Consider the following 19,963-nt stretch of genomic DNA (forward strand, 5'->3'; position numbering starts at 1 on the left):
CAACAGATGAATACAAAACTTGGACAGCGATGAGTGTGATTGTAGAACAGACTTAAAGTGGAACAAAAGTCTTACTTTAAATAATTCAGGCAGGTGGTTATGTCCCTTCCACTTACCTGCCTGATCAGGTCAGCAATATGTGAGAAAGCTGAGCTGCACATTAACAACTTTAGTTACCAGGGTAACCCAGCATTCCTGGCTTCCATTACATGTGAACAAATGTCACCAAGGCATGGCCAATCAAGATGGGCGATGATCATTGTGAGGCAGAAAAAAAAGAAAGATGGCGGCACCCAGCTTATATGAGAAATTACATAAATAATTAATTTAAAAATATATACATAGGTGACTGGAGGAATTTATATGAAGCCTAGATATTTTAGGCTGACATACCTGAGGGGCTATAAAGTATTTATAAACCTACACAGTGAGATACATACTATGCCTATGTAGACTACAGAATACCTATACTATTATTAGTATTATTGATATATAATGCCACAAATATCCAATTAGTACAGTAAAGTGCTTATATTTTGTGTTCTAACATCATAAACCCAAGTTATAATGAATTTCCATACAATTCAGACATTCCTAACTTACCTCAGCATTTACCTCACATAAAGCTTTCAGCTTTTTTTTGTATAACTTTATTTGTATGCATTTCCCTCAGGTTCCACTGGCAGGTGTACACATTTCTTTTTTTTTTTTTTGTACAAACTTTATTTACATACCATCTAGTGAAAACATTTCTATGATTTAAAAGACAACTCCAGCCACCATAATAACATTTTTTCTAAAAGTAGGTAAAGACATGACCTCCGGTAGTACTTAAATGTTGGCACTGCAACAGGGAGAGTCACAGCCCATTTTTACTAAAATACCCTGTCCTTTGTATTCATGTGCTTGTCTCCTTGGCTGATCACTGGCCATTAACATAATACAAACAATTTGCACATGTGCAAAGTGATTGGAACTGTGAGGAGTGTTGGAGGGAAGGGATTTTACTTTTTTTTTTCCTATTAGATTTATTTTATGGTGGCTGGAGTTGTCTTTCAGTTTGGTAGTCTGCACTTGCATGGGGAAAATAATCTTTAAATTGTAGTAGATACATTTCTTTTTCTCTTTGCTGGCTTTGATGTGTTTTTAATAATTATCTGCCTGTCAATTAAACAGCAATTCAGCCCTCTGTGTTTTGATTGTGACTGCTGTGCACTTTTGATAATTGGCCACTAGGTGGCAGAATGAGTCTTAGTTTTAATATGTATTGAAGCAAGCATTGTATAGGGATTTACATGGCTGTGCAGGAAAATACAGCTGAATTGTTGAGCAAGAAATTTATAAATACAGTTCTTTGTGTTCAGGTGCCTTGGGGTAAAGGTAGCATGTTAAAAGCATTAGCACATTGCAGTGACATTCATTTTAAATGGTGCTCTAACACACTAATCCATTGTTTTTCAACCAAGGTTCCTCCAGAGTTTCTTGCATTGAGCAATTTGTGTTTACCTGACACCAATGATCTTTTTGGTTATCTGTAAGGGTGACATTCTTCCCTCTGGCCAGCGATGTAAGAGGCATTCTTCCCACTGACCACAACACCAATGTACTGTGGGTTGTGGGTTCCCTGAAGACTTGAAACAGATTTCACCTAAACGGTAAAAGGTCCAGAAAGGCTGTACTAATCTAAAAGACCTTTGACACATAACTGTTCCAGTTCACCACAGTGCACCGTAACACAACGCCATGCATTGTGGCAAGCTGCCATAGAAAAAAGTTTTCATTCATTCTAATGTGTTGGCAATTCATGCATTTGAATGACTGCCAGAACGCAACACATACTGAGGCAATTACCAGAAGAGCAAAGTATAAATGGTCCCTTTATGTTTCATTTTTTTCTTTTGCTGATATATACGGTAACGTGTTGTGCTGAGCAAATTTGGGATGATGGATGTGGAGACTTTAAAGGTGCTGTAATAGCAATGATCACAAGCAATCTCATGTAATAGGTCTCCAGTCTGTGACTGTCTATTCCAGCATGTCCACTGTCTCCAACAGATTTTAAAACATGGCCTCTGACCATCTCCTGCTGCAGCTCCTAAGGTGGAGAGGCCTTGATACACATCAGCACCCAGTACTGGGGTATTGTGCAGTGAGCAGGCTGCTTGTGTGTTCATGTGTTCACCATCATTAGTATGAAAATCAGGGGCACCTTTACTATTAATTTTTATATTCATGAAACTCTGAAAATGGTGATCACTATGCCACGGTGCTCAGGGTTTTTTTTTTAATCTCCCATTGCATGCTACCAGTCTTTACCAGCCTTGTGTATTATTACATTTACTAGATAATGTTATATATAATATATTTTACTAATAATATGTATACTATGTGTACATTTGGTGATATCTCTGCCTTAATGGAGGGGCCCCATACAGATATCTGTTTGTAAAAAGAAATGCATATTCTACCATATTGTAGTCTTGTTGTTAAATGCCCTTACAGGTAGTCCCCGGGTTAAGAACTTCAGACATGCACTCCTACATAGGAGCCTGGCTTCCCTGCTCCCTCATGTGCAGGAAGGAGGACTGGAAGGGGTGGTATGCATGACTTGCAGAAGAAATCTTTTGCTAAACACAGCTGAGACTGAGCTCTTCTGCTTGTAACTCTTTAATGACCGGGACAAACTCTCTAGTAATTTCTTTTTGCATATCACAGCACAGCTTGCTCCAGAAGTTAATGAATGTCTAGGCTCCATACATTTTTGTTTTGCTTTGTTTGTGATTAGCTCACAGTGAGGATTTTATACAGTAACTGACACCACCCTGCCTAATAATATGTTGAGACACACATCTGTCCTAATTGCATTTAATAAAATATTGTACCTGTTCTGACTTACATACAAATTCAACAAATCTACAGTCCCTATCTCATATGTAACCAAGGGACTACCAGTATATAAAAAAACAACATATGCAATTTTTTTTTCTGAGTATCTGAGAGATCTTTGCCTCTGGATAATATTTCCTGTTTAGCAACATTACACAGGATATGTGAGCACTAATCTAATAATAGACAAGTCCCTCCTCTGGTGCTCCATTGGCTTCTGAACTCTAAAACTCTACTCTGAACTTTAAAAATGAATACTCACCTTCTTCTAAGTGCTGCCCCCTACAGACTTACCCCTTCTTGGTCCAGCAACCTACCCAGTGTCATTCAGTCTCTGTAAGCCCAGGCTCTCATGGCCTCCTTTGAGGGGTGCAGAATCATGCTGCACAGAACTGAGCCTACATCTCATGATATGGACACCATGCTGTGCAGCAGTAAGGACTGACCGCTGCCAGCAAGAATAGAAAGGACCCGGGACGTCATGTAATTGGCTGAAAACTGCTGGAGTTAAGGTGCGTACACACTTCCAATTTTTATCGTTCCAATCGAACGACTAACGATCGATTGGGCAAAAAATCGTTCGTAAAAAAGTAACCAACGACGCCGACGAACGAGGAAAGTCGCTGGAAACGAACGACCGGACCGACGGATCGGATTGGACGACGATCGTTGAACATCGTTCGTGTGTACGGTCGTTCGTTGATCGTCCATGGGCAGAGCATGCGTGATGAACGAACGTCCGTTCACTTTCCTGTCGTGCACATAGTTCCTCTATTGCTCAAACGATCGTATCTATTGTGTGTACAATATCTACGAACGATCGTGTCGTTACCTCTATGTGCAGGATCGGTGCTATACGATCGTTCATATATATCGTGCATGAACGTTGGTCGTTCGTTTTCCAACGATAATAATTGGAAGTGTGTATGTAGCTTAACAAATGTCTTATCTGTACAGCGATAAAGAGCAGCAGGGCTCTCCGTCACACAGATCACAAACCGGTTTAGGTCCTATTTGGACATCTTGTACTCTCAGCCTCCAACACTGCCTGCACCACAGTCCTTTCTGCTGCCCTGATGAAGGTGGCTTGTTTTTTTCCTAATGTCCTAAAAATTTGGACATTGTTTGCAATTTTTATGTTTTATTAATAAAACAAAAATATTATTCCAATAAATTCTGATATTCTGAATGACAATTTTCACCTTTATATTGCACTAAATTCACGATCTGTACTACGAGACAGAAAAACAAGGGGGGGGCAGCGTGATGTCAATGTAGTGTTAAGTTGTATGAGGCAACCATTGCCGAGCCGTACGCTTCAGTATTGTTTCCACCATTACAACAGTCACCCCGCTCTGCCAATACTGATTCTCATCTGTTTTATTTTATTTTTTTATTTCTCAGATGCTCTTTTAGGTAAGTATGACCTTAACTGTGTATTTTCTTTATATTCGTTATATTTAATGGCATTAAATAGTTTTGATAATTATCATTTCTTGTTTGGTCTTAGATTGGAATGAAATAAACCCATAATGAGTGAGAAAAAGCAAATGAATATTCTGCATTTCTTTAGTATTACCAAAGATAATGCAACTAATGATAATAGTAACAAAAGTAATACTTCACTTAACCATGAGCTGATCAATGAATCCGAGCCTCCACAGTCCTTGTCAGGCACCATTAGAAAGATCATTATTTTACAAATGTATTTATCTTTTTAATAAAATTCATATTAATGGTGGGAGGGATTTAAAATTATGAATTTAGAGGTCCATGAGGTTTTGAAAGGTTGGCAAATGCTGCTTTAAACTACAGTCTCCTTTGGGGGAAGATACTCACGTAAGTTGTTTAACATTTTGCTTTAAAAAAAAGGTCCCGGAATGCAAATATGAAAACCTTAAAAATACCAATTGCCAACAACTTCAGAATCTTCACGTCATGGCATTTATCTCTTATGGGAGTTTACAAATATGGTCTGAGCTGACCCAGCTCCTATGCCCCTCCCTTCACTTCTAATCTTTATATAAAGATGGCAATGGGAGGGGGATTTACAAGTAAATAACCCCCATAATATAGATTAACTGCAAATACACCTAGGTGGGAAGATTTTTCCTGAAATTACCAAAATGAAAAAGCTTACATTTTAACCAAAAAGTACATTTGGCAAGTGGGAAAAGATAATGTTTACTAAAGCTTTTTGAAAAAAAAAATATTTCAAAGACAGTCCCTCTCCATGGTTTCTCCAGTCTTCTTCCTACTACGTAATGACGCTTACGTTCTGTCAGTGCCCTACTCTCATTGGTTGCTGATCTCAAAGTCTAAACGCCATAGCCGTGAGAATGTATTTGTTCCGGCAGGCTCGGTTATTTCCCATGCAGTGATTGGCTCCTAGGGGTTAGAGTCTGTTCGATTTGTGTAACCAATCCGAGCGCCGCTGGAAAGCAACGCGAACGCTCACTGGGTGGGACTGGCCAGCTCCTCGATTTGTGATTGGTGCAGGTAGCAGTTCCGTCGTAAGCTGCACCGTGTCCTGGTTGGGAGGGAGAGTGTAATGTTGGCAACCGGAGGCAGGGCGCCGTGTGATGGAGGAGAGGGGCGGAGCGCCGGTATGGACTAGTGTGAGCAGGTATGACAAGTGGACGGGAGGTGGGGTGCTGGGTGTGTAATGGGGAATTCATTGAAGTAATGGCCGGTGCTGAGACACCATTCCTTCTACATACACTGTGCACCTACAGGACGGCTCCTGTCACTGAGACTTGTGTGACATGGAATTCTCCTATCCCATGTATTGTGTATGACCTCACATTATATCTCTGGGGATTCCCATTTATTGCAATGCTTGCTATACCTACATGTGTAATGATGGAGGGGCACATGGGTAAAGAGGCCCTGTCACCACACTGTGTACATCATCACCATGCAGGACTGTCAGCATTCCATACCTTCCCCCTTTTTAAAGCTGAACTCCAACCATACAAATATGGGCGATCTCTCCTGTCCTGCTTAGGGTAAGTATTTTATATTAAGCCCTGTGCTATTGAACTTTATAGCCTTCATTCAGTTCCATAAGAAATTAGTCATTTCCCCTCCTCTGCTTTGTATTTGCTGTGTTACATGTCCCTTCAATATGCAATCGTGTACATAGAACAGATTCCGATATATATTGTGTACGTAGAACAGATTCCTGTACGTAGAACAGATTCCAATATATATCGTGTACGTAGAACAGATTGCATTCTAGAATGCCCACTTCTGCCCTGCAATAACCAAATATACTCATTGGCAGATCGGATGATTTCTATTCCCTGGCTCAGGAGGAATGGAAGAAAAGCAGAACCCCCAATGATATCATCAGTAACAATTTTTTAAAATGATTGCTCCAGTATGTGATGGGTGGCTTGACAAGTAGACATTAGAATTTAGTTATTTTGTTCATAGAAATGGCAGTAGGAATCTGACTGCTTCCTGGAAGTGCCAGTTCCTGAATTCCTGTGTGTGTTGTGATTTATAGATCTAACCTTGTCTGTTACATTGTTTTGACATATAGGGAAGGTTCACACCTGCTTCTTCATCGTGCATTTTCAAGCAGTCCTCTACGTCTGGGGCTTTGCCAGGACTCGCATGGCAGCAAAAAGAACCAAGATAATTAATAAACAGGATTTATATAGCACCAACATATTAGGCAGCGCTGTACATTAAATAGCGGTTGCAAATGTCAGACAGATACAGAGAGTGACACAGGAGGAGGAGAGGACTCTGCCCCAAAGAACTTACAATCTAGGAGGTGAGGGAAGTAAAACTGATTTAACAGCTGGCAACAATGAGCAGTGCTAATACTTATTCATTCTCCATGGAGCTGCTGCAGGGAGACGTTACATGTAGTGTGGCAGCAGTTTACGGCATGAGAAACCGGTAAACGTAACCTTACTGCCAGTGTGAATTAGCCCATAGAACCAATCTACATTGTCCCCAGCGCTGGCTCTGTATGTATGTATGTATGTATGTATGGATGGCATGTATAGAGCCAGCCACTAAGGGCAATGTATTGTAGCATTTTGGAATGCAACAGTGACAGGTTCCTGAACCTTGCATCACTACAGGTTGCTTGTAAAAAGGAAAGGGTGTACCATAATCAGTGAGTATGCTGTGTGTGACTGAGTCTTTAGCTCACCCACACCAACATGTTCAGTTCCCCTTCAACCCCCATTTCTTGATCCCTAACCCCTTTCTAACAGGTGCCTGACAACAATTCCTTAGGAGTTTTAGGGTATGGAAAATATTAATCAAATATGTGCCTTTGCATATCAGAAACTTCATCTAATGAGTTGCAGGTAATTGCATTTAGTTAGTTTGGTGCCACATACCTTAGCATGGCACTCACATTCTGGGACAATTGAACCTCCCATTTAATTTTTCAACCATTGTTCAATAGTCTGGCCATCTTTTGTTGACAAAAGGAAGTTTCCTTGATTATGCTAATTAAGATGTGACCTCATGGTTATTCATTGCATAAACTGAGGGTTGTTCTAAAATTAGGATTAAAAGAAAAAGTTTGGAAGCATAGGAGGCAGAAGGAAAGGTGTGAACCATTCAGGAGGGAAAAGAAAGGTATGTTGGGGGAAAAAACATAAGAATTGTAACTATAGTATGGCTGTAATGTTGTTATCATTTGTTTGATGTATTATGTATTTGTTTGAAGCAACTGATTATATAATCTGCACACAATGTCTCATGTGCAGACACGGGGGTCTGCCTGGTGCTCATCCCTCCTGCTTAGTGGGTATCCCAATCTAGAAGTTAACCTACAGAGAGCCTATTCTTAACCCATCAGATATAGTGAGAAATGTTAGCCTGAACTATTATATGTCTTAACCCCGGCTTTTGCTATGTAAGCAGACTGCAGGTGCGTGCCCAGGTAGGTACTTGTTAGCAAATGTTAGTATTTTAGGCAGTATTAGCCATTTAATTTTACAATAAGTTAACAGAAGTGCCAGTGGGAGTCATTAAGAGTGCGAAAAATGTAATCAAAGCAGGAGCTGATTGTAAAATGTGCAAAGTGTGGAAGATATAAACGTGGGCAATATTTGGTGCTCTGCTGTGTGTGACTGGTAAAGCAGAGGCTGTTCAGTGAGCCTGAAACATAAACAAAAGCTAGCAGGGGATAACACAGAGCATTAATTCAGCTACAAGCCTGAGGATATCACATTCAGCATTACATTGCCCATCAGCAGTCTTAGGCCTGTTTAATATAATTAAATCATTAATATTTGAAGAAAGAATCAATGTATGAAACTAGGTAATTTGGAATATAATTTTTTTGGGATGATTGTTGCAGATAATATTACTATGGGGAGAGGGTTTTTTATTTGTAGACTTCAGTGAATATCATACAAGGGTTCTAATCCTTCACCATTCTAAAAGTGAATTTGTCTTTATGGCTTGACATACATTTTACTCCGTTTAGTGAACTTGCATGTTAAAACTAACAGAAACCTAGGTTCCTATTTCTTAGGCTTAGTCTACACGGACTGTTTCCCCAGCGTTTAACCTGAGGCTTTTAAAGCCCATGTTTGAAGTCTCCATGCATTCCAATGGGCTAATCTACACCAGGACGTTTCCTTCAGGCACATTTTTGAGCGTTATCTTAAACGTTGCTTGCAACATTTAAAAAATGAAAACGCTGGATAAATGCAAGAAAACGCATGAAAACGCTTGAAAACGCTTCTATTGAACTCAATGGAGGCTTTTTCAAGCGTTTTTAAGCTTTTATGAAAGCTTCCATTGAAAACAATGGGGGCTTTTATAAACGTTTTTAGTAAAACTTTGGAATCTGGAAGCCCCCTTTTATAAGGAGACTGCCAAGTGTCCACCACCCCACCCCTGGGGAATGAGTACGGGGTACATAAAACCCCTTACTCATACCCTGAAAGGGTTAAAATATGTGTAAAAAAAATTAGACGAGGCTTTAATGTTAAATTATTTTATTAAATGTGTGTGTTTGTGTAATTAAACATTTTTTTTACAGGTTATCTCAATGACAGGAGGATTTCCAGGGTTGCAATGAGCACAGCCCTGGAAATCCTCTTGACAGTGAGGGATCGGAGGGCACTAGAGGTTAAATGAGGACAAGCCTCTCCATTCACCCCTAGTCCTCTGTGATTGGCTGAGGTTTTATGTTTCTCAGCCATTCAGCACTAGACATGAATGGGGAGCCTTGTGTCCATTCATCTCTAGTGCTCTGTGATTGGCTGAGAAATAGGAAACCCTGATGACAGCTCAAGCATCATCAGGATTTCCCTTTCCTCAGCCAATCAGGGAGCAGAGCAGTCAGCGGAGCTTTACTATGCTGACAGCTCCACTCCCCTGATCACTTCCGCAGCCCTAGAGGAGCTGTGACGTGTTCTGTATATGTAATACATGTCACAGCTCCTCTAGGGCTGCGGGAGTGATCAGGGGAGCGGAGCTGTCAGCATAGTAAAGGTCCGCTGACTGCTTTGCTCCCTGATTGGCTGAGGAAAGGGAAATCCTGATGATGCTTGAGCTGTCATCAGGGTTTCCTATTTAGTTTATAAAAGTTTTTTAGCGTTTTAAAGTTAAGCTTTAAAACGCTTGTAAAAGTGGATAAAAACGCATATAAACATGGTAGGAATGTTTATATGCGTTTTTAAAATCGTTCATGTAGACCCAGCCTTAATGCTGCTGCTCATTAAGCATATTGCAGCATTACTCATTTCACTTACTTTACAAAACTGAGTGGTTAATATTTATACTGTTAGGATGTCATTTTTTATTTACAAGGCTCTGATTTAAAATTCTATCTGTTTTTATCCTCACCGATAACCTGAGAGTAGAATAAGAATTTCAAGGTCAGAAAGCTGAACAGTTTTAATGGTCAAGGACATATTGAGATACAGACTTATTAAAATAAAGCCTGCACTGAAAAAATGATTTGAGTAGCAATTGCTGACCTGCAAACCTGTAAGTTGGCATTCCTGAGCTGAAATCCTATTAAGAAGAAAAAAAATCAGCTAAGTAAGACTATTTCTCTGTCCATGGGTTAGATAAGCAACAAATAGTAACTCTCATGGTAATCAGTTTTTATAGGTTTCGACTTGGCTTTCACCTGGAATGATTAACATTGGGTTTAGGGTCCTATGGAGCAGGGCACTGGTGTGACAGTGCTGTTAAATTTAAAAAGGATAAAAAATATATTGTGCATTTTGCATGTCTTTAAATATTGCTTTGATTCACATGCCTTCACTGTTTTTCTCCAAAGGCCCCAGCGGGATCAAGCACGGTGATGCCCTGCCTGTCTAACGTTGCCTATCATCCGTTCTAACCCACATATTGGGTCACCATGAAGTTAAAGCAGCGGGTTGTGGTTCTGGCTTTGTTGCTGGTGATTCTGGTCCTCACCAAACTTCTGTTGCTGGACAGATTGGAGACTTCAGCTGCACAGAGGCAAGATCAGCTTTCATTCCAGCGCATGATGTCCAGCCTACGGCTCACTATGGACTCACGGTTGGAGCATACGTTACAGTCCCCATGGGAAATAGCATCTCAATGGGTGGTGCCTAGAGAGGTGTATCCTGAAGATACTCCAGAAATGGGAGCAGTTCTTCATGCTATGGCTACAAAGAAGATCATAAGAGCTGATGTGGGATACAAAGGTACACAGCTCAAAGCCTTGTTAGTCCTGGAGGGTGGACAGAAGGTGGTCTTCAAACCAAAAAGGTGAGAGATTAGAAGATAGCTGCACACACATTCATAGAAATCCACCAGAACTGTTAGAAGCTCCAACCTCATCTTTTGTCTTCTACAATTGTATAGAGTCCTCTCCTGTACTGAAATGCTTGCTTATTTCCTTGCACACATCTGTAAACATCCTACAGTGTACACTAGAGCAGCGAATCGGTGATCTGCGAGAACATTTTGGTGGTCCGCATCTCTGGCCGGTTCCCCCCTGAGCGGGATCTGGACCACGTCCCCTGTACAAATCCCAGGCTCGGGGAAGTGGGCGGGTTGTGTCAGGACAAAACCCTCCCACTCTCCTATTGCAGGCTCAGATCTGCGATGGGAGAATGGGCGGGGTTATGGCATCATAACATCACTTGAGTGACACCCGGCTCCCCGCACATGCGCGGTCTGAAGCCAGTAATTTTAGTGGTCCGCGGAACCGAAAAGGTTGGCGACCACTGCACTAAAGGCAGGCTGCAGCAAGTCAGATAAAGCCCATCTCATTTCTTGGCTGATAGATGTCCACCACCATCTAGCCGTTTCCAATCATGAAGGCTCAGCATTGCATGTGGGCATCTTTTGGGGCAGTCTGCACTTTGCCTTGGAATGCCCACTACTCCTGGCTGACATTCACCCATCAAGGCATTTCAGTATGTGCAATACCCCCCTCCCATCCCCACCTTACTCTATTGAACCTTGTTTTAAGTTTTCCTGGCCTAGCAGCTTGACAAATCCACCAGCACAGATCCAGATCATTGCAGATAGATGGCCTGATTTTTGTTTTACAGAATGCCAAAATGCAGTAGTCCATGGCAACGAATAATGTTATGGCTGCCAATATTTATTTCACCTAACATATTGACTTAGTAAACCTGCATATAGCTTGTAAATCTTTATAATGCCTTGGAAACCCATACAAACAACTCAAGATTTAGTTAACAAAGGTCTCTTTTGGCTCATTCCTTCTGAGCTAGCACTTTCTAAATTAATTTAAGTGCAATTACACATCTTGAGGTGGAGGGTCTTCGGTTATTTCTTACTATGTAAATATACTGAGAGAGAAACTTTTTCAAAAGGAATCTTTTAACAAAGAGGTATGAGAAACAAACATCAATACAGGTAGTCCCCGAGTTAAGGACATCCGACATACAGACAACTCCTAGATACAACCGGGGCTTAGTTCATGTGCAGGACAGAGGCATGATGGGGGAGAGGGGGTGGTTTGCATGACCTGCATGGAAGGAAGTATAGAACAATTACTTGCACACCTGTGGATGGAAATAAATGACTCCGCTTAGCTTTTCGTGCAGCAAGCATTCTTTTTCTTTTTTATTTGATGGTGGGGATTAGCCATTTAAATCTGTCATAAAATTATATCTTTTTGTTTACTGATGTGTTAACTATCATTACAGATACAGCCGGGATTATGTAGTGGAAGGGGAGCCCTACGCTGGATATGACCGACACAATGCAGAAGTGGCTGCATTTCATTTAGATAGGTGTGTTCTCTAAATTAACATTTTATGTCCTAGCTTTCCTCCATTAACTGAGATTTACTAATGCTGTCTCTTGCAGGATTCTTGGCTTCAGAAGAGCACCTTTGGTGGTTGGTCGATATGTAAACCTCATAACAGAAATTAAACCAGTAGCCACTGAGCAGCTGCTAAGCACATTTCTGAAGCAAGGTGAGTACTGACTTTGAAGGCTATGTACACATCATGGCAATTGCTAGTGTTTAGGTAACATGTGAGATAAAAAATTACATGAGTATAATACCTAGAGAGAACATACAGGCCTAATTATGTGTGTGTGTGTGTGTATATATATATATATATATATATATATATATATATATATATATATATATATATAAAAACAACATATAACTATGTATTACATATAACTTGTAACTTTATGCTACAGCAGCTCTCCTGATTCCTGCATTCTTTATTTCCTTTGTGTAAATCAGTTGTCACTATAGACTTCAGTGCAGTTTGCTGCCTCTAGCTCGCTCTGCATTTCAGTACATTATACTACCAATAGCGGCAAAACAAACATAATGAGAGCAACTTTATTTAATGTTATACCTTCTATATAGTTTAATATTTTGCAGACAGCCTTGATTTTAAACAGACATAGTTTATTCCATATATCGCATTATATACCTAGCTGTCCAACAGGAACTGAAAGAAGGGGGAGGGATTAATGAATGTACTATGGGCCTTATTGTATTGATTATCTGTTCAAAGTAAAGTAAAGCTGCGTACACACTGCCAATTTTTGTCGGTGGAAAGGATCTTTCACGATCCTTTCCAACGACAAGGGAGTGCACGATGCATGAACGGTGCTGTACATACAGCACCGTTCATGCTCTATGGAGAGGGGAGGGGGAGAGTGACGGAGCGGCACCCTGCTGCGCGCTCTCCCCTTCACTTTCATTACGATCGGCTGTCGTCCATCGTCCGTGGATCCGGCAGGTCGGTCGTCCGGACGATGGACGACACCGACTGTACACACGGCAGATTTTCGCCCGATAATTGGCCGATGCCGATTATCGGGCGATAAAAATCTGACGTGTGTACGTAGCTTAAGTCATATGGCTCCTATTGTGTGATAATTCCCCCACCTCCTAGATTGTAAGTTTTTTGGGGCAAGGTCATCTCTTCCTCCTGTGTCGCTGTCTGTCATTGGCAACCCCTATTTAATGTAGAGAGCTGTGTAATATGTTGGCGCTATAAAAATCCTGTTTAATAATAATATTAATTATTAGTAATAAAAATGGCAATGCTGTGTGCAAGATGATAGATATATATGTTTGTATGTATGTTTCAAGGCTTTACAAGAACTGTTTTTTTTTTTTTTTTAACTGGATTCTTTGCTCTCATAGGAAATAACACCTGTTTCTATGGGAAGTGTTACTACTGCCGTGAGACTGAGCCTGCCTGCGCAGACAAGGAAGTGATGGAGGGTTCTGTTACTCTATGGCTTCCTGATGTGTGGCCTCTTCAAAAGCACAGACATCCATGGGGTAGGACATATCGTGAGGGCAAGCTGGCAAGGTAAGCCTTTAAATAAAATGACCCTAGTGTACCTTTTACCAATGCCTGTCGTTACTAATGCCCATGTTCTTCTCAGATGGGAGTATGATGAAAGTTACTGTGATGCAGTAAAGAAGACCCCACCTTATGATGCTGGTCCCCGACTCCTGGACATTATTGATACAGCTATCTTTGACTACCTAATTGGAAATGCAGATCGCCATCACTACGAGAGCTTTCAGGATGATGAGGGTGCTAGCATGCTCATACTGCTAGACAATGCTAAGAGGTCAGTGTTTACAGGGTGCTACAAACAATATATTTCTTTTTTTAACCTTTTAACAACTCTACGTATATAAACATAGAAAATTCAAACCTTTACATCAATAGCAGTTCAAGCCCAAGTCCTCCTAGACCTAAACTAATATTAAAATAGTCTACATTATTGTGTCCTAGTTCTGAGGGTGATGTTGAAAAACTACAGAAAAATACATTTTAGTACTCCAATAATGGAAGCTCATGAGATCCTCTCATGTTCCTCCGAGCGGTGAAAGGCATACTACACACAGTGCCGACAAATTCAACACAATGCAAACTATAATTCAAAGTATAAATTTGTCCTGTTTTAAATTCACTCAACTGAGGGTAGGGAATAGTCACTAGAGGTAAAACACAATTTTGTGTATGTGCATGGGGCTGCATGTATTAAACATTTGTTTTTCACTGTGAAGGTATAGAAGTTGGGTTTATGTTAAGGTATAAAAAGCAAACAAGTACAAGTCAGCTTTAAATATACAAAGCTTTGACATGTTAACATTTGTGATTGGATGAATAATCAAAAAGAAGAAGCGTGAAAGTCTTACCTATTCTGGAGGGAATGCTGCTCTAGGCTTTCTACAATGCTTTCTACAGTGCTGGCTACAAGTTCAGTGAGGGCATGTGACACCATTTTACATGATCCCTGCTAAAGGGAATAGTCAGCCAATCTAAACTTTGATGATGTCATTCACCAGTTCCCAGGCATTGGAAGGAGGCATGGTGGAAACCTGTAATAATAAAGAATATCAAATTCCTAATCTAGCATTCTGTCTCCAAAGCCATGTGTAGTGTATGCTATATTCAGGGCAACTTTGAACTGAACTTTTATAACTAAAATGGCTGATTACATGTTATGTACCATGGCAACTGCAGAGCTAAACAGAGGCTGAGGTGTCATTGACTTTTGCGGTAAAAGGAGGCTTTAGTTCTGCTTTTGGGTTTTAATTTCCCTTAAAGTCTTCAGTACAGGTTCACTTAAAAAAAAAAAAAAAAAAAACTTCAACATGGCTACGTCTAGTTTTTCCAGAAATTTCAGGGTTTTGAAATACCTTATCTACTAACAACATTCACCGTGATCACAATGGAAAGAACTGTACATACGTTTCCGCCAAACCTGAGTTACATATTAATGTGATTACGCTGTAAGTGTAGTACTCGGGAGATGTAGTCATATGATCATATGCAGCTATCTAATTATCACTTCAGGTTGAAGTCCATGAGGTGAGGTTTTATAAGAAGGTGAGTAAGCGTTGCGCAGGTTTATTCTGTACTGGTCAAAAGTTTACGTGAATAGGTGTCATAAAAGTTCTCAATGAAGAATAAAAATCCTTTACAACAAAACATATACTGAATTAAATGCATTACTACAAAAGTAAAACAGTTGAGTTTTTCTATAACACAAAATCTATCTAACCATTGCTTTTTTTTCTATTTTACCATTTAGATAATTATTTCTGCAGGGTTTATCCATCAAACTTTTACCAATATTCTGTCTTTCAGCTTTGGAAACCCCTCAACAGACGAGCGCAGCATTCTTGCTCCCTTGTATCAGTGTTGCATGTAAGTTTTTTGTTTTGGGTTTTTTTTTTTTTTTGACATTTTATCTTTGTATTTTCTTTATTCACTTTTCCTAAAAGCTCCCTTTTTCATATTGTCACAGTATCCGTGTCTCAACTTGGAACCGGCTATCTCATCTGAAACATGGAACCCTACGTTCTGCTTTGCTTTCAGCCACCAGTCATGACCCCCTTAATCCTGTCCTGGCTGAACCCCATTTGGAAGCTCTAGAGCGCCGTCTACAGGGTATCCTATCAACCGTCCAGCAATGTTTAGACCAGTTGGGCTCAGACGTGGTGATGGTGGAAGATCGAATGACCCTTTCTCATGTGTAACACTAGTCCTATCTATAAGAGACAATATTTTTGGGAAGTACATGAAGCTAGTGCAAATATTTTACAATACACAACAGAGCACAGTAACCCCCGGGGACTATGACCTGTGACACTGGAGGGATAACAAGGCCAAGGGGCAGAATTAAGCACTCTATACCACATTATTGCCTGGATGATGTGGATGTTATTGAATTATGATTTTTATAGAACTCAAGGGACATCACAAGCCTGTGATGCTCAGGACTCGAATATATGGAGAAGAAAAGTGGCAATTTTTTGCCTTTTAACTCATAATTTATTCTCTTGCTGTAATATTTTTCTTTTTATCCCTCTCACAAGGTTGACCTTTTAAATTTTGAGAGTTTCAGTTTACAACAGTACAGTTTGCACAGTGGCCACACGGTGGCACTGCCACTCTTTACAGGAACTTATGGTACTCATTGTTCGCTCTCCTTTGCAGGGTAAACCCATTGACTCCTGCAACTTTGCCTAAATTCAGATCATAGATATACATTAAATTTATGAACTAGTCCTTAGAAACTGGCATTAGACCTTGTTACTGCCAGTGTTTTGTAAATTATAGTTGCAGAATTTTAATAAAAGTTCCCAATTTAAAAGGGAGGTCTGCGGCTTATTATTTACCCCTTGTAATTTACAGGACTGGTGCAAAGTCTGCTCATGGGGACCAGTGAATTAATCTGGTTACCAATTAACTTATGCTGTCTGAGACCCCAAATTCCCCAGTGATTTTTTTATGTGGATAAATACAGCTGATAAAAAGTTTTTAGAATTTCTTTACAGGGAATTCTCTGTAAAGTAATTTAAATGGAGAGTGCAAAGAATGATTATTAATGACGTGGGCTTGACTGTTGGGCAGGGAACTAGGTTGCTTCAGACTAGAGAATTGCTGATAAATAAAAAATCAATCGGTAATTCAGCCTTAAATCATCAGTCCAAAACAGTTTTTTGGACAGACTGTCCCTTTAGTTGATCAAGCCACATATTACCTCCTCAATCTACCAATAAATGCACTTGTGACCCTTATCAATTTTCTCTCTGATACCAGTTATGGCCTAACTACCTAGCCACCTCTGTAGTGCAACTGTAGCAGAAGTCATGTAGCATGTAGAATATCTGTGGCAGTGAACAGTGGTGCCAGGCAGGAGAACATAGTGCAGAGATCTTTGATATTGTAAAAAAACTGCATTTTTTGGACTGTTTACAAACCAGGAGTAAATATTGTTAAAATTAAAGTTGAAGCAATCTGGCATAAACTCCAAGTGTATTAATTTTCCAGTAAGGGCCAGTAGCTCAGTGACTACTGCCTGGCAATTCTCTAGGAACCTTAGACATCACTGTACCTAAACTGCAAAAAAATGTCCCTGGTTCTTTGTGATTTGCGAGGCCAAATAAGAGGTATGCTTTAAAGCTGTACCGTTGTAATAGGAAGTAGCAGGCACAGAGCATTAGCATTTGTCAGAACTCTGTGTTGTAAACTGTATATGATCTTATGTCCATTGTACAAGTCTGGCACTGTAAATGTTTATATTTTCATCGCTAATTTAAGAAAATTTCTTTTTTTATTTTTTTTTTATTTTTTTTTCAAGGGCCTCAGTCAATATGATCGGCACATATTATTTTACATTTTAATTATGTCTAATGGTTGAAAAAGTAAGAGTAAAACTATTGACAGTCAATATGTTTCATTTTTTTTATTCCACAAGAGAGCTGTCTTCATTTGTCAATATGTACTGCCCATACTGCTCTGTGGCAGCCAATTAGTCTAGTGTCCTTTTTAAACATGTTTGATTTTTATTGGATACTACGTGCAGTGCACGTAGGGAGGGCTAGGTGGGGGGGATCTATGTGCAGTTTGAATGCATAAAGTTTCACTTTGGACAGAGAAAAAAACTTTGATCATCCCAGTGTATTTTACTTCCCTCTCTACTGCACATGGTGGAAAGTGCAGACTGTTTTGTAACTTAGTAGGATCAATTTGGACAGCTATTGCTTACTAAACCTGGGTTTAAAACAGGGTAACGTTAGTTGTTGGGTAATGTTAGTTGTTGGTTGTTTGGTTAGGATTAGGCTTTGAGCAGGGGAGTCAAAATTGGATTCCAAGCAGAGGTGATAAAAGGCTCAAGCTAGGCAGTAGTATGGGACTTTGCACAATATGACAAGGCAGCCCTGTATATCAGAGAACCAGCTTGGGAGCACCATTTTCTTTAATTTCTCCATCTGAAACATAAGGCTGTCTTCAGTGCTAACCGCTCACCAACTTGGATAAAACGTTATACTAAGCACTGCTCAACAAGAATGTAGGCTGGCAAATTTTCATATTTCCTATACTCCAGCCTGTCAATAGTATGCATTGGTGCCACACTGCTCTCTAATGCCCAATGCCGATGGGCACTGGACTCTTTCATAGGAAAGTTTTTGCTGCTCAGTTGCCTATTACTGTCTGGTAAGTTGGTAAAGAATTCTACACCTTAGGTCCCATTTTGGGAACATAGGCTCCTCTTCTTACTATAGCCTTTTGTTCAGGGACCATACATAATCATGAATAATCTCCAAACCAAATGACCTTACCAAGGAAATGACTACTATTGGGAGCAATAAAGTGCACTTCCAAGCACTTGAACTTGTTTCAAAATTGTTTGTGGCTCGGTTGATAGTTCCCCTCTTTTATTGGATACTATAGGGCCTGATTGATTAAACCTCTCTAACACTGGAGAAGAAAGCCCATTATGGGAGAACCTGGGCAATCCACCAAAGCTGGAATGGATTTCTTAGAATCATTTGCTATTAGTTGGCAAATGTTATGGATCCTGGATCACTCAGATTCACTCATGATAGTCCATCTTCTCCAGTCTTGGAGAGCTTTAATAAATCGGGTCCTATGATTCAACATAGACAGTTTTCATTTTGGAAATTATAATAAAGACACAAGGGTGGTGATAGGGGAAGTACAACTAATAGGTTTCAATTGGATCCTCTTTTTTCCCTATCACCAGTAGAATTTCTTGATGCCAAGCTAAGTTGGATATAGAAACAAATGTAAGAAATATTGTATGAAAGTTTTGGTCATTTACTTCCATACCTTTATCTTTTAAACACAGTTACATAAAAAAAAATGAGTTACTAAAGGGCCCATTGCTGGCCTGATGTAGAAATGATCCTCCCTGGGTTTACATCTAAAATTGATAGATTAGGTGGAAATCTCTTAGGAAAAAACATTTTATGTCTGTCTGAATACTGCTTTCCACACCTCCCTGTTATCTGCAGATAAACTTCAAGGAGTGTGTTAAATATATCAATCTATATTTTATAACTGTATGTGATAAAAGTACATCCAGATTTCAATCTTCAGTAGAAAACAAGCCAATTACATGATTTACTGTGGTTAGGGTTTCTGCGTTTGTGACCTAATTTATGAAGTCAAGCCATTAGGAAGTATGAATTCCATAATAGTGACTCCTGTCATGGGACACAACTGCATGAACATACTTATTGAAAATCTGTGATTCACTCATTTTACAAATCAATTTGGTTATCCCTACATAGAGGCGTGGTAACTGACAATCATAATTATTATTATTTTCTTCCTGTTCCTAGTTAGTGTAGGTAGTAACTCAACATTTTGGGTCTAGATTGACTCGACACACTCGACATCCAGGATGTGAACATTTTGAGGGCTTGATAAATTATAGCAATCAAGACTAGTGCTAACAGAGGGCATAAACCCAAACATGTGCACCTTGCAATTGCTCAGCCTCAAAAGAACTAAAAATCGCAGGACATATGTACAGACTTCCTAAATCTTATTTTTAGGGGACATGATAGTCTTTGTTTCTTTTTTTTCTTTCTCTCTGCACCTCCTTAAAATTGAACCTACTACTCTGTCTGTTCAATGGTATGTGTTCAGAATGAAACCTGGAGTGTCAGATAGCACATTACAATTCACCAATGAGACCTTGTTTAACTAGTTGTTGACATAAAGGTTCTATATTTCTATAAAGTACAGAGAATAACATCTGGCTCACTTATTACTCCAATTACACCAATATAGGTTAATAAAATGGAATGATATAT

The 19,963-nt window shown here is 39.7% G+C and overlaps 1 protein-coding gene across 2 annotated transcripts; it reads left to right on the plus strand.

Annotated features, from left to right (window-relative positions):
• Window positions 1-5,159: 5,159 nt before the first annotated feature.
• On the plus strand, window positions 5,160-19,963 carry FAM20B (FAM20B glycosaminoglycan xylosylkinase). Of its 2 annotated transcripts, none has more exons than XM_072419757.1 (8): window positions 5,160-5,512; window positions 10,163-10,620; window positions 12,036-12,122; window positions 12,199-12,308; window positions 13,511-13,682; window positions 13,759-13,950; window positions 15,480-15,539; window positions 15,617-15,827. In XM_072419757.1, exons 2-8 carry the CDS (start codon window positions 10,244-10,246, stop codon window positions 15,675-15,677), a joined length of 1,059 nt encoding a protein of 352 aa, XP_072275858.1. In that variant the 5' UTR covers window positions 5,160-5,512; window positions 10,163-10,243; the 3' UTR covers window positions 15,678-15,827. The 2 variants fall into 2 exon arrangements, with proteins under 2 accessions (XP_072275858.1, XP_072275856.1); XM_072419755.1 differs by having other exon boundaries at window positions 5,181-5,512; window positions 15,640-19,963.

The sequence above is a fragment of the Pyxicephalus adspersus genome, chromosome 8 (assembly GCF_032062135.1).
Source record: "Pyxicephalus adspersus chromosome 8, UCB_Pads_2.0, whole genome shotgun sequence".
Taxonomy (NCBI): domain Eukaryota; kingdom Metazoa; phylum Chordata; class Amphibia; order Anura; family Pyxicephalidae; genus Pyxicephalus; species Pyxicephalus adspersus.

Excerpts from the sequence above, each read along its gene's own strand:
- FAM20B (XM_072419755.1), top strand. The coding sequence starts at position 10,244 with ATGAAGTTAAAGCAGCGGGTTGTGGTTCTGGCTTTGTTGCTGGTGATT. Across the intron at positions 13,951-15,479 it reads CTGCTAGACAATGCTAAGAG|CTTTGGAAACCCCTCAACAG; the intron begins GTCAGTGTTTAC and ends TCTGTCTTTCAG. Across the intron at positions 15,540-15,639 it reads CCCTTGTATCAGTGTTGCAT|TATCCGTGTCTCAACTTGGA; the intron begins GTAAGTTTTTTG and ends ATATTGTCACAG.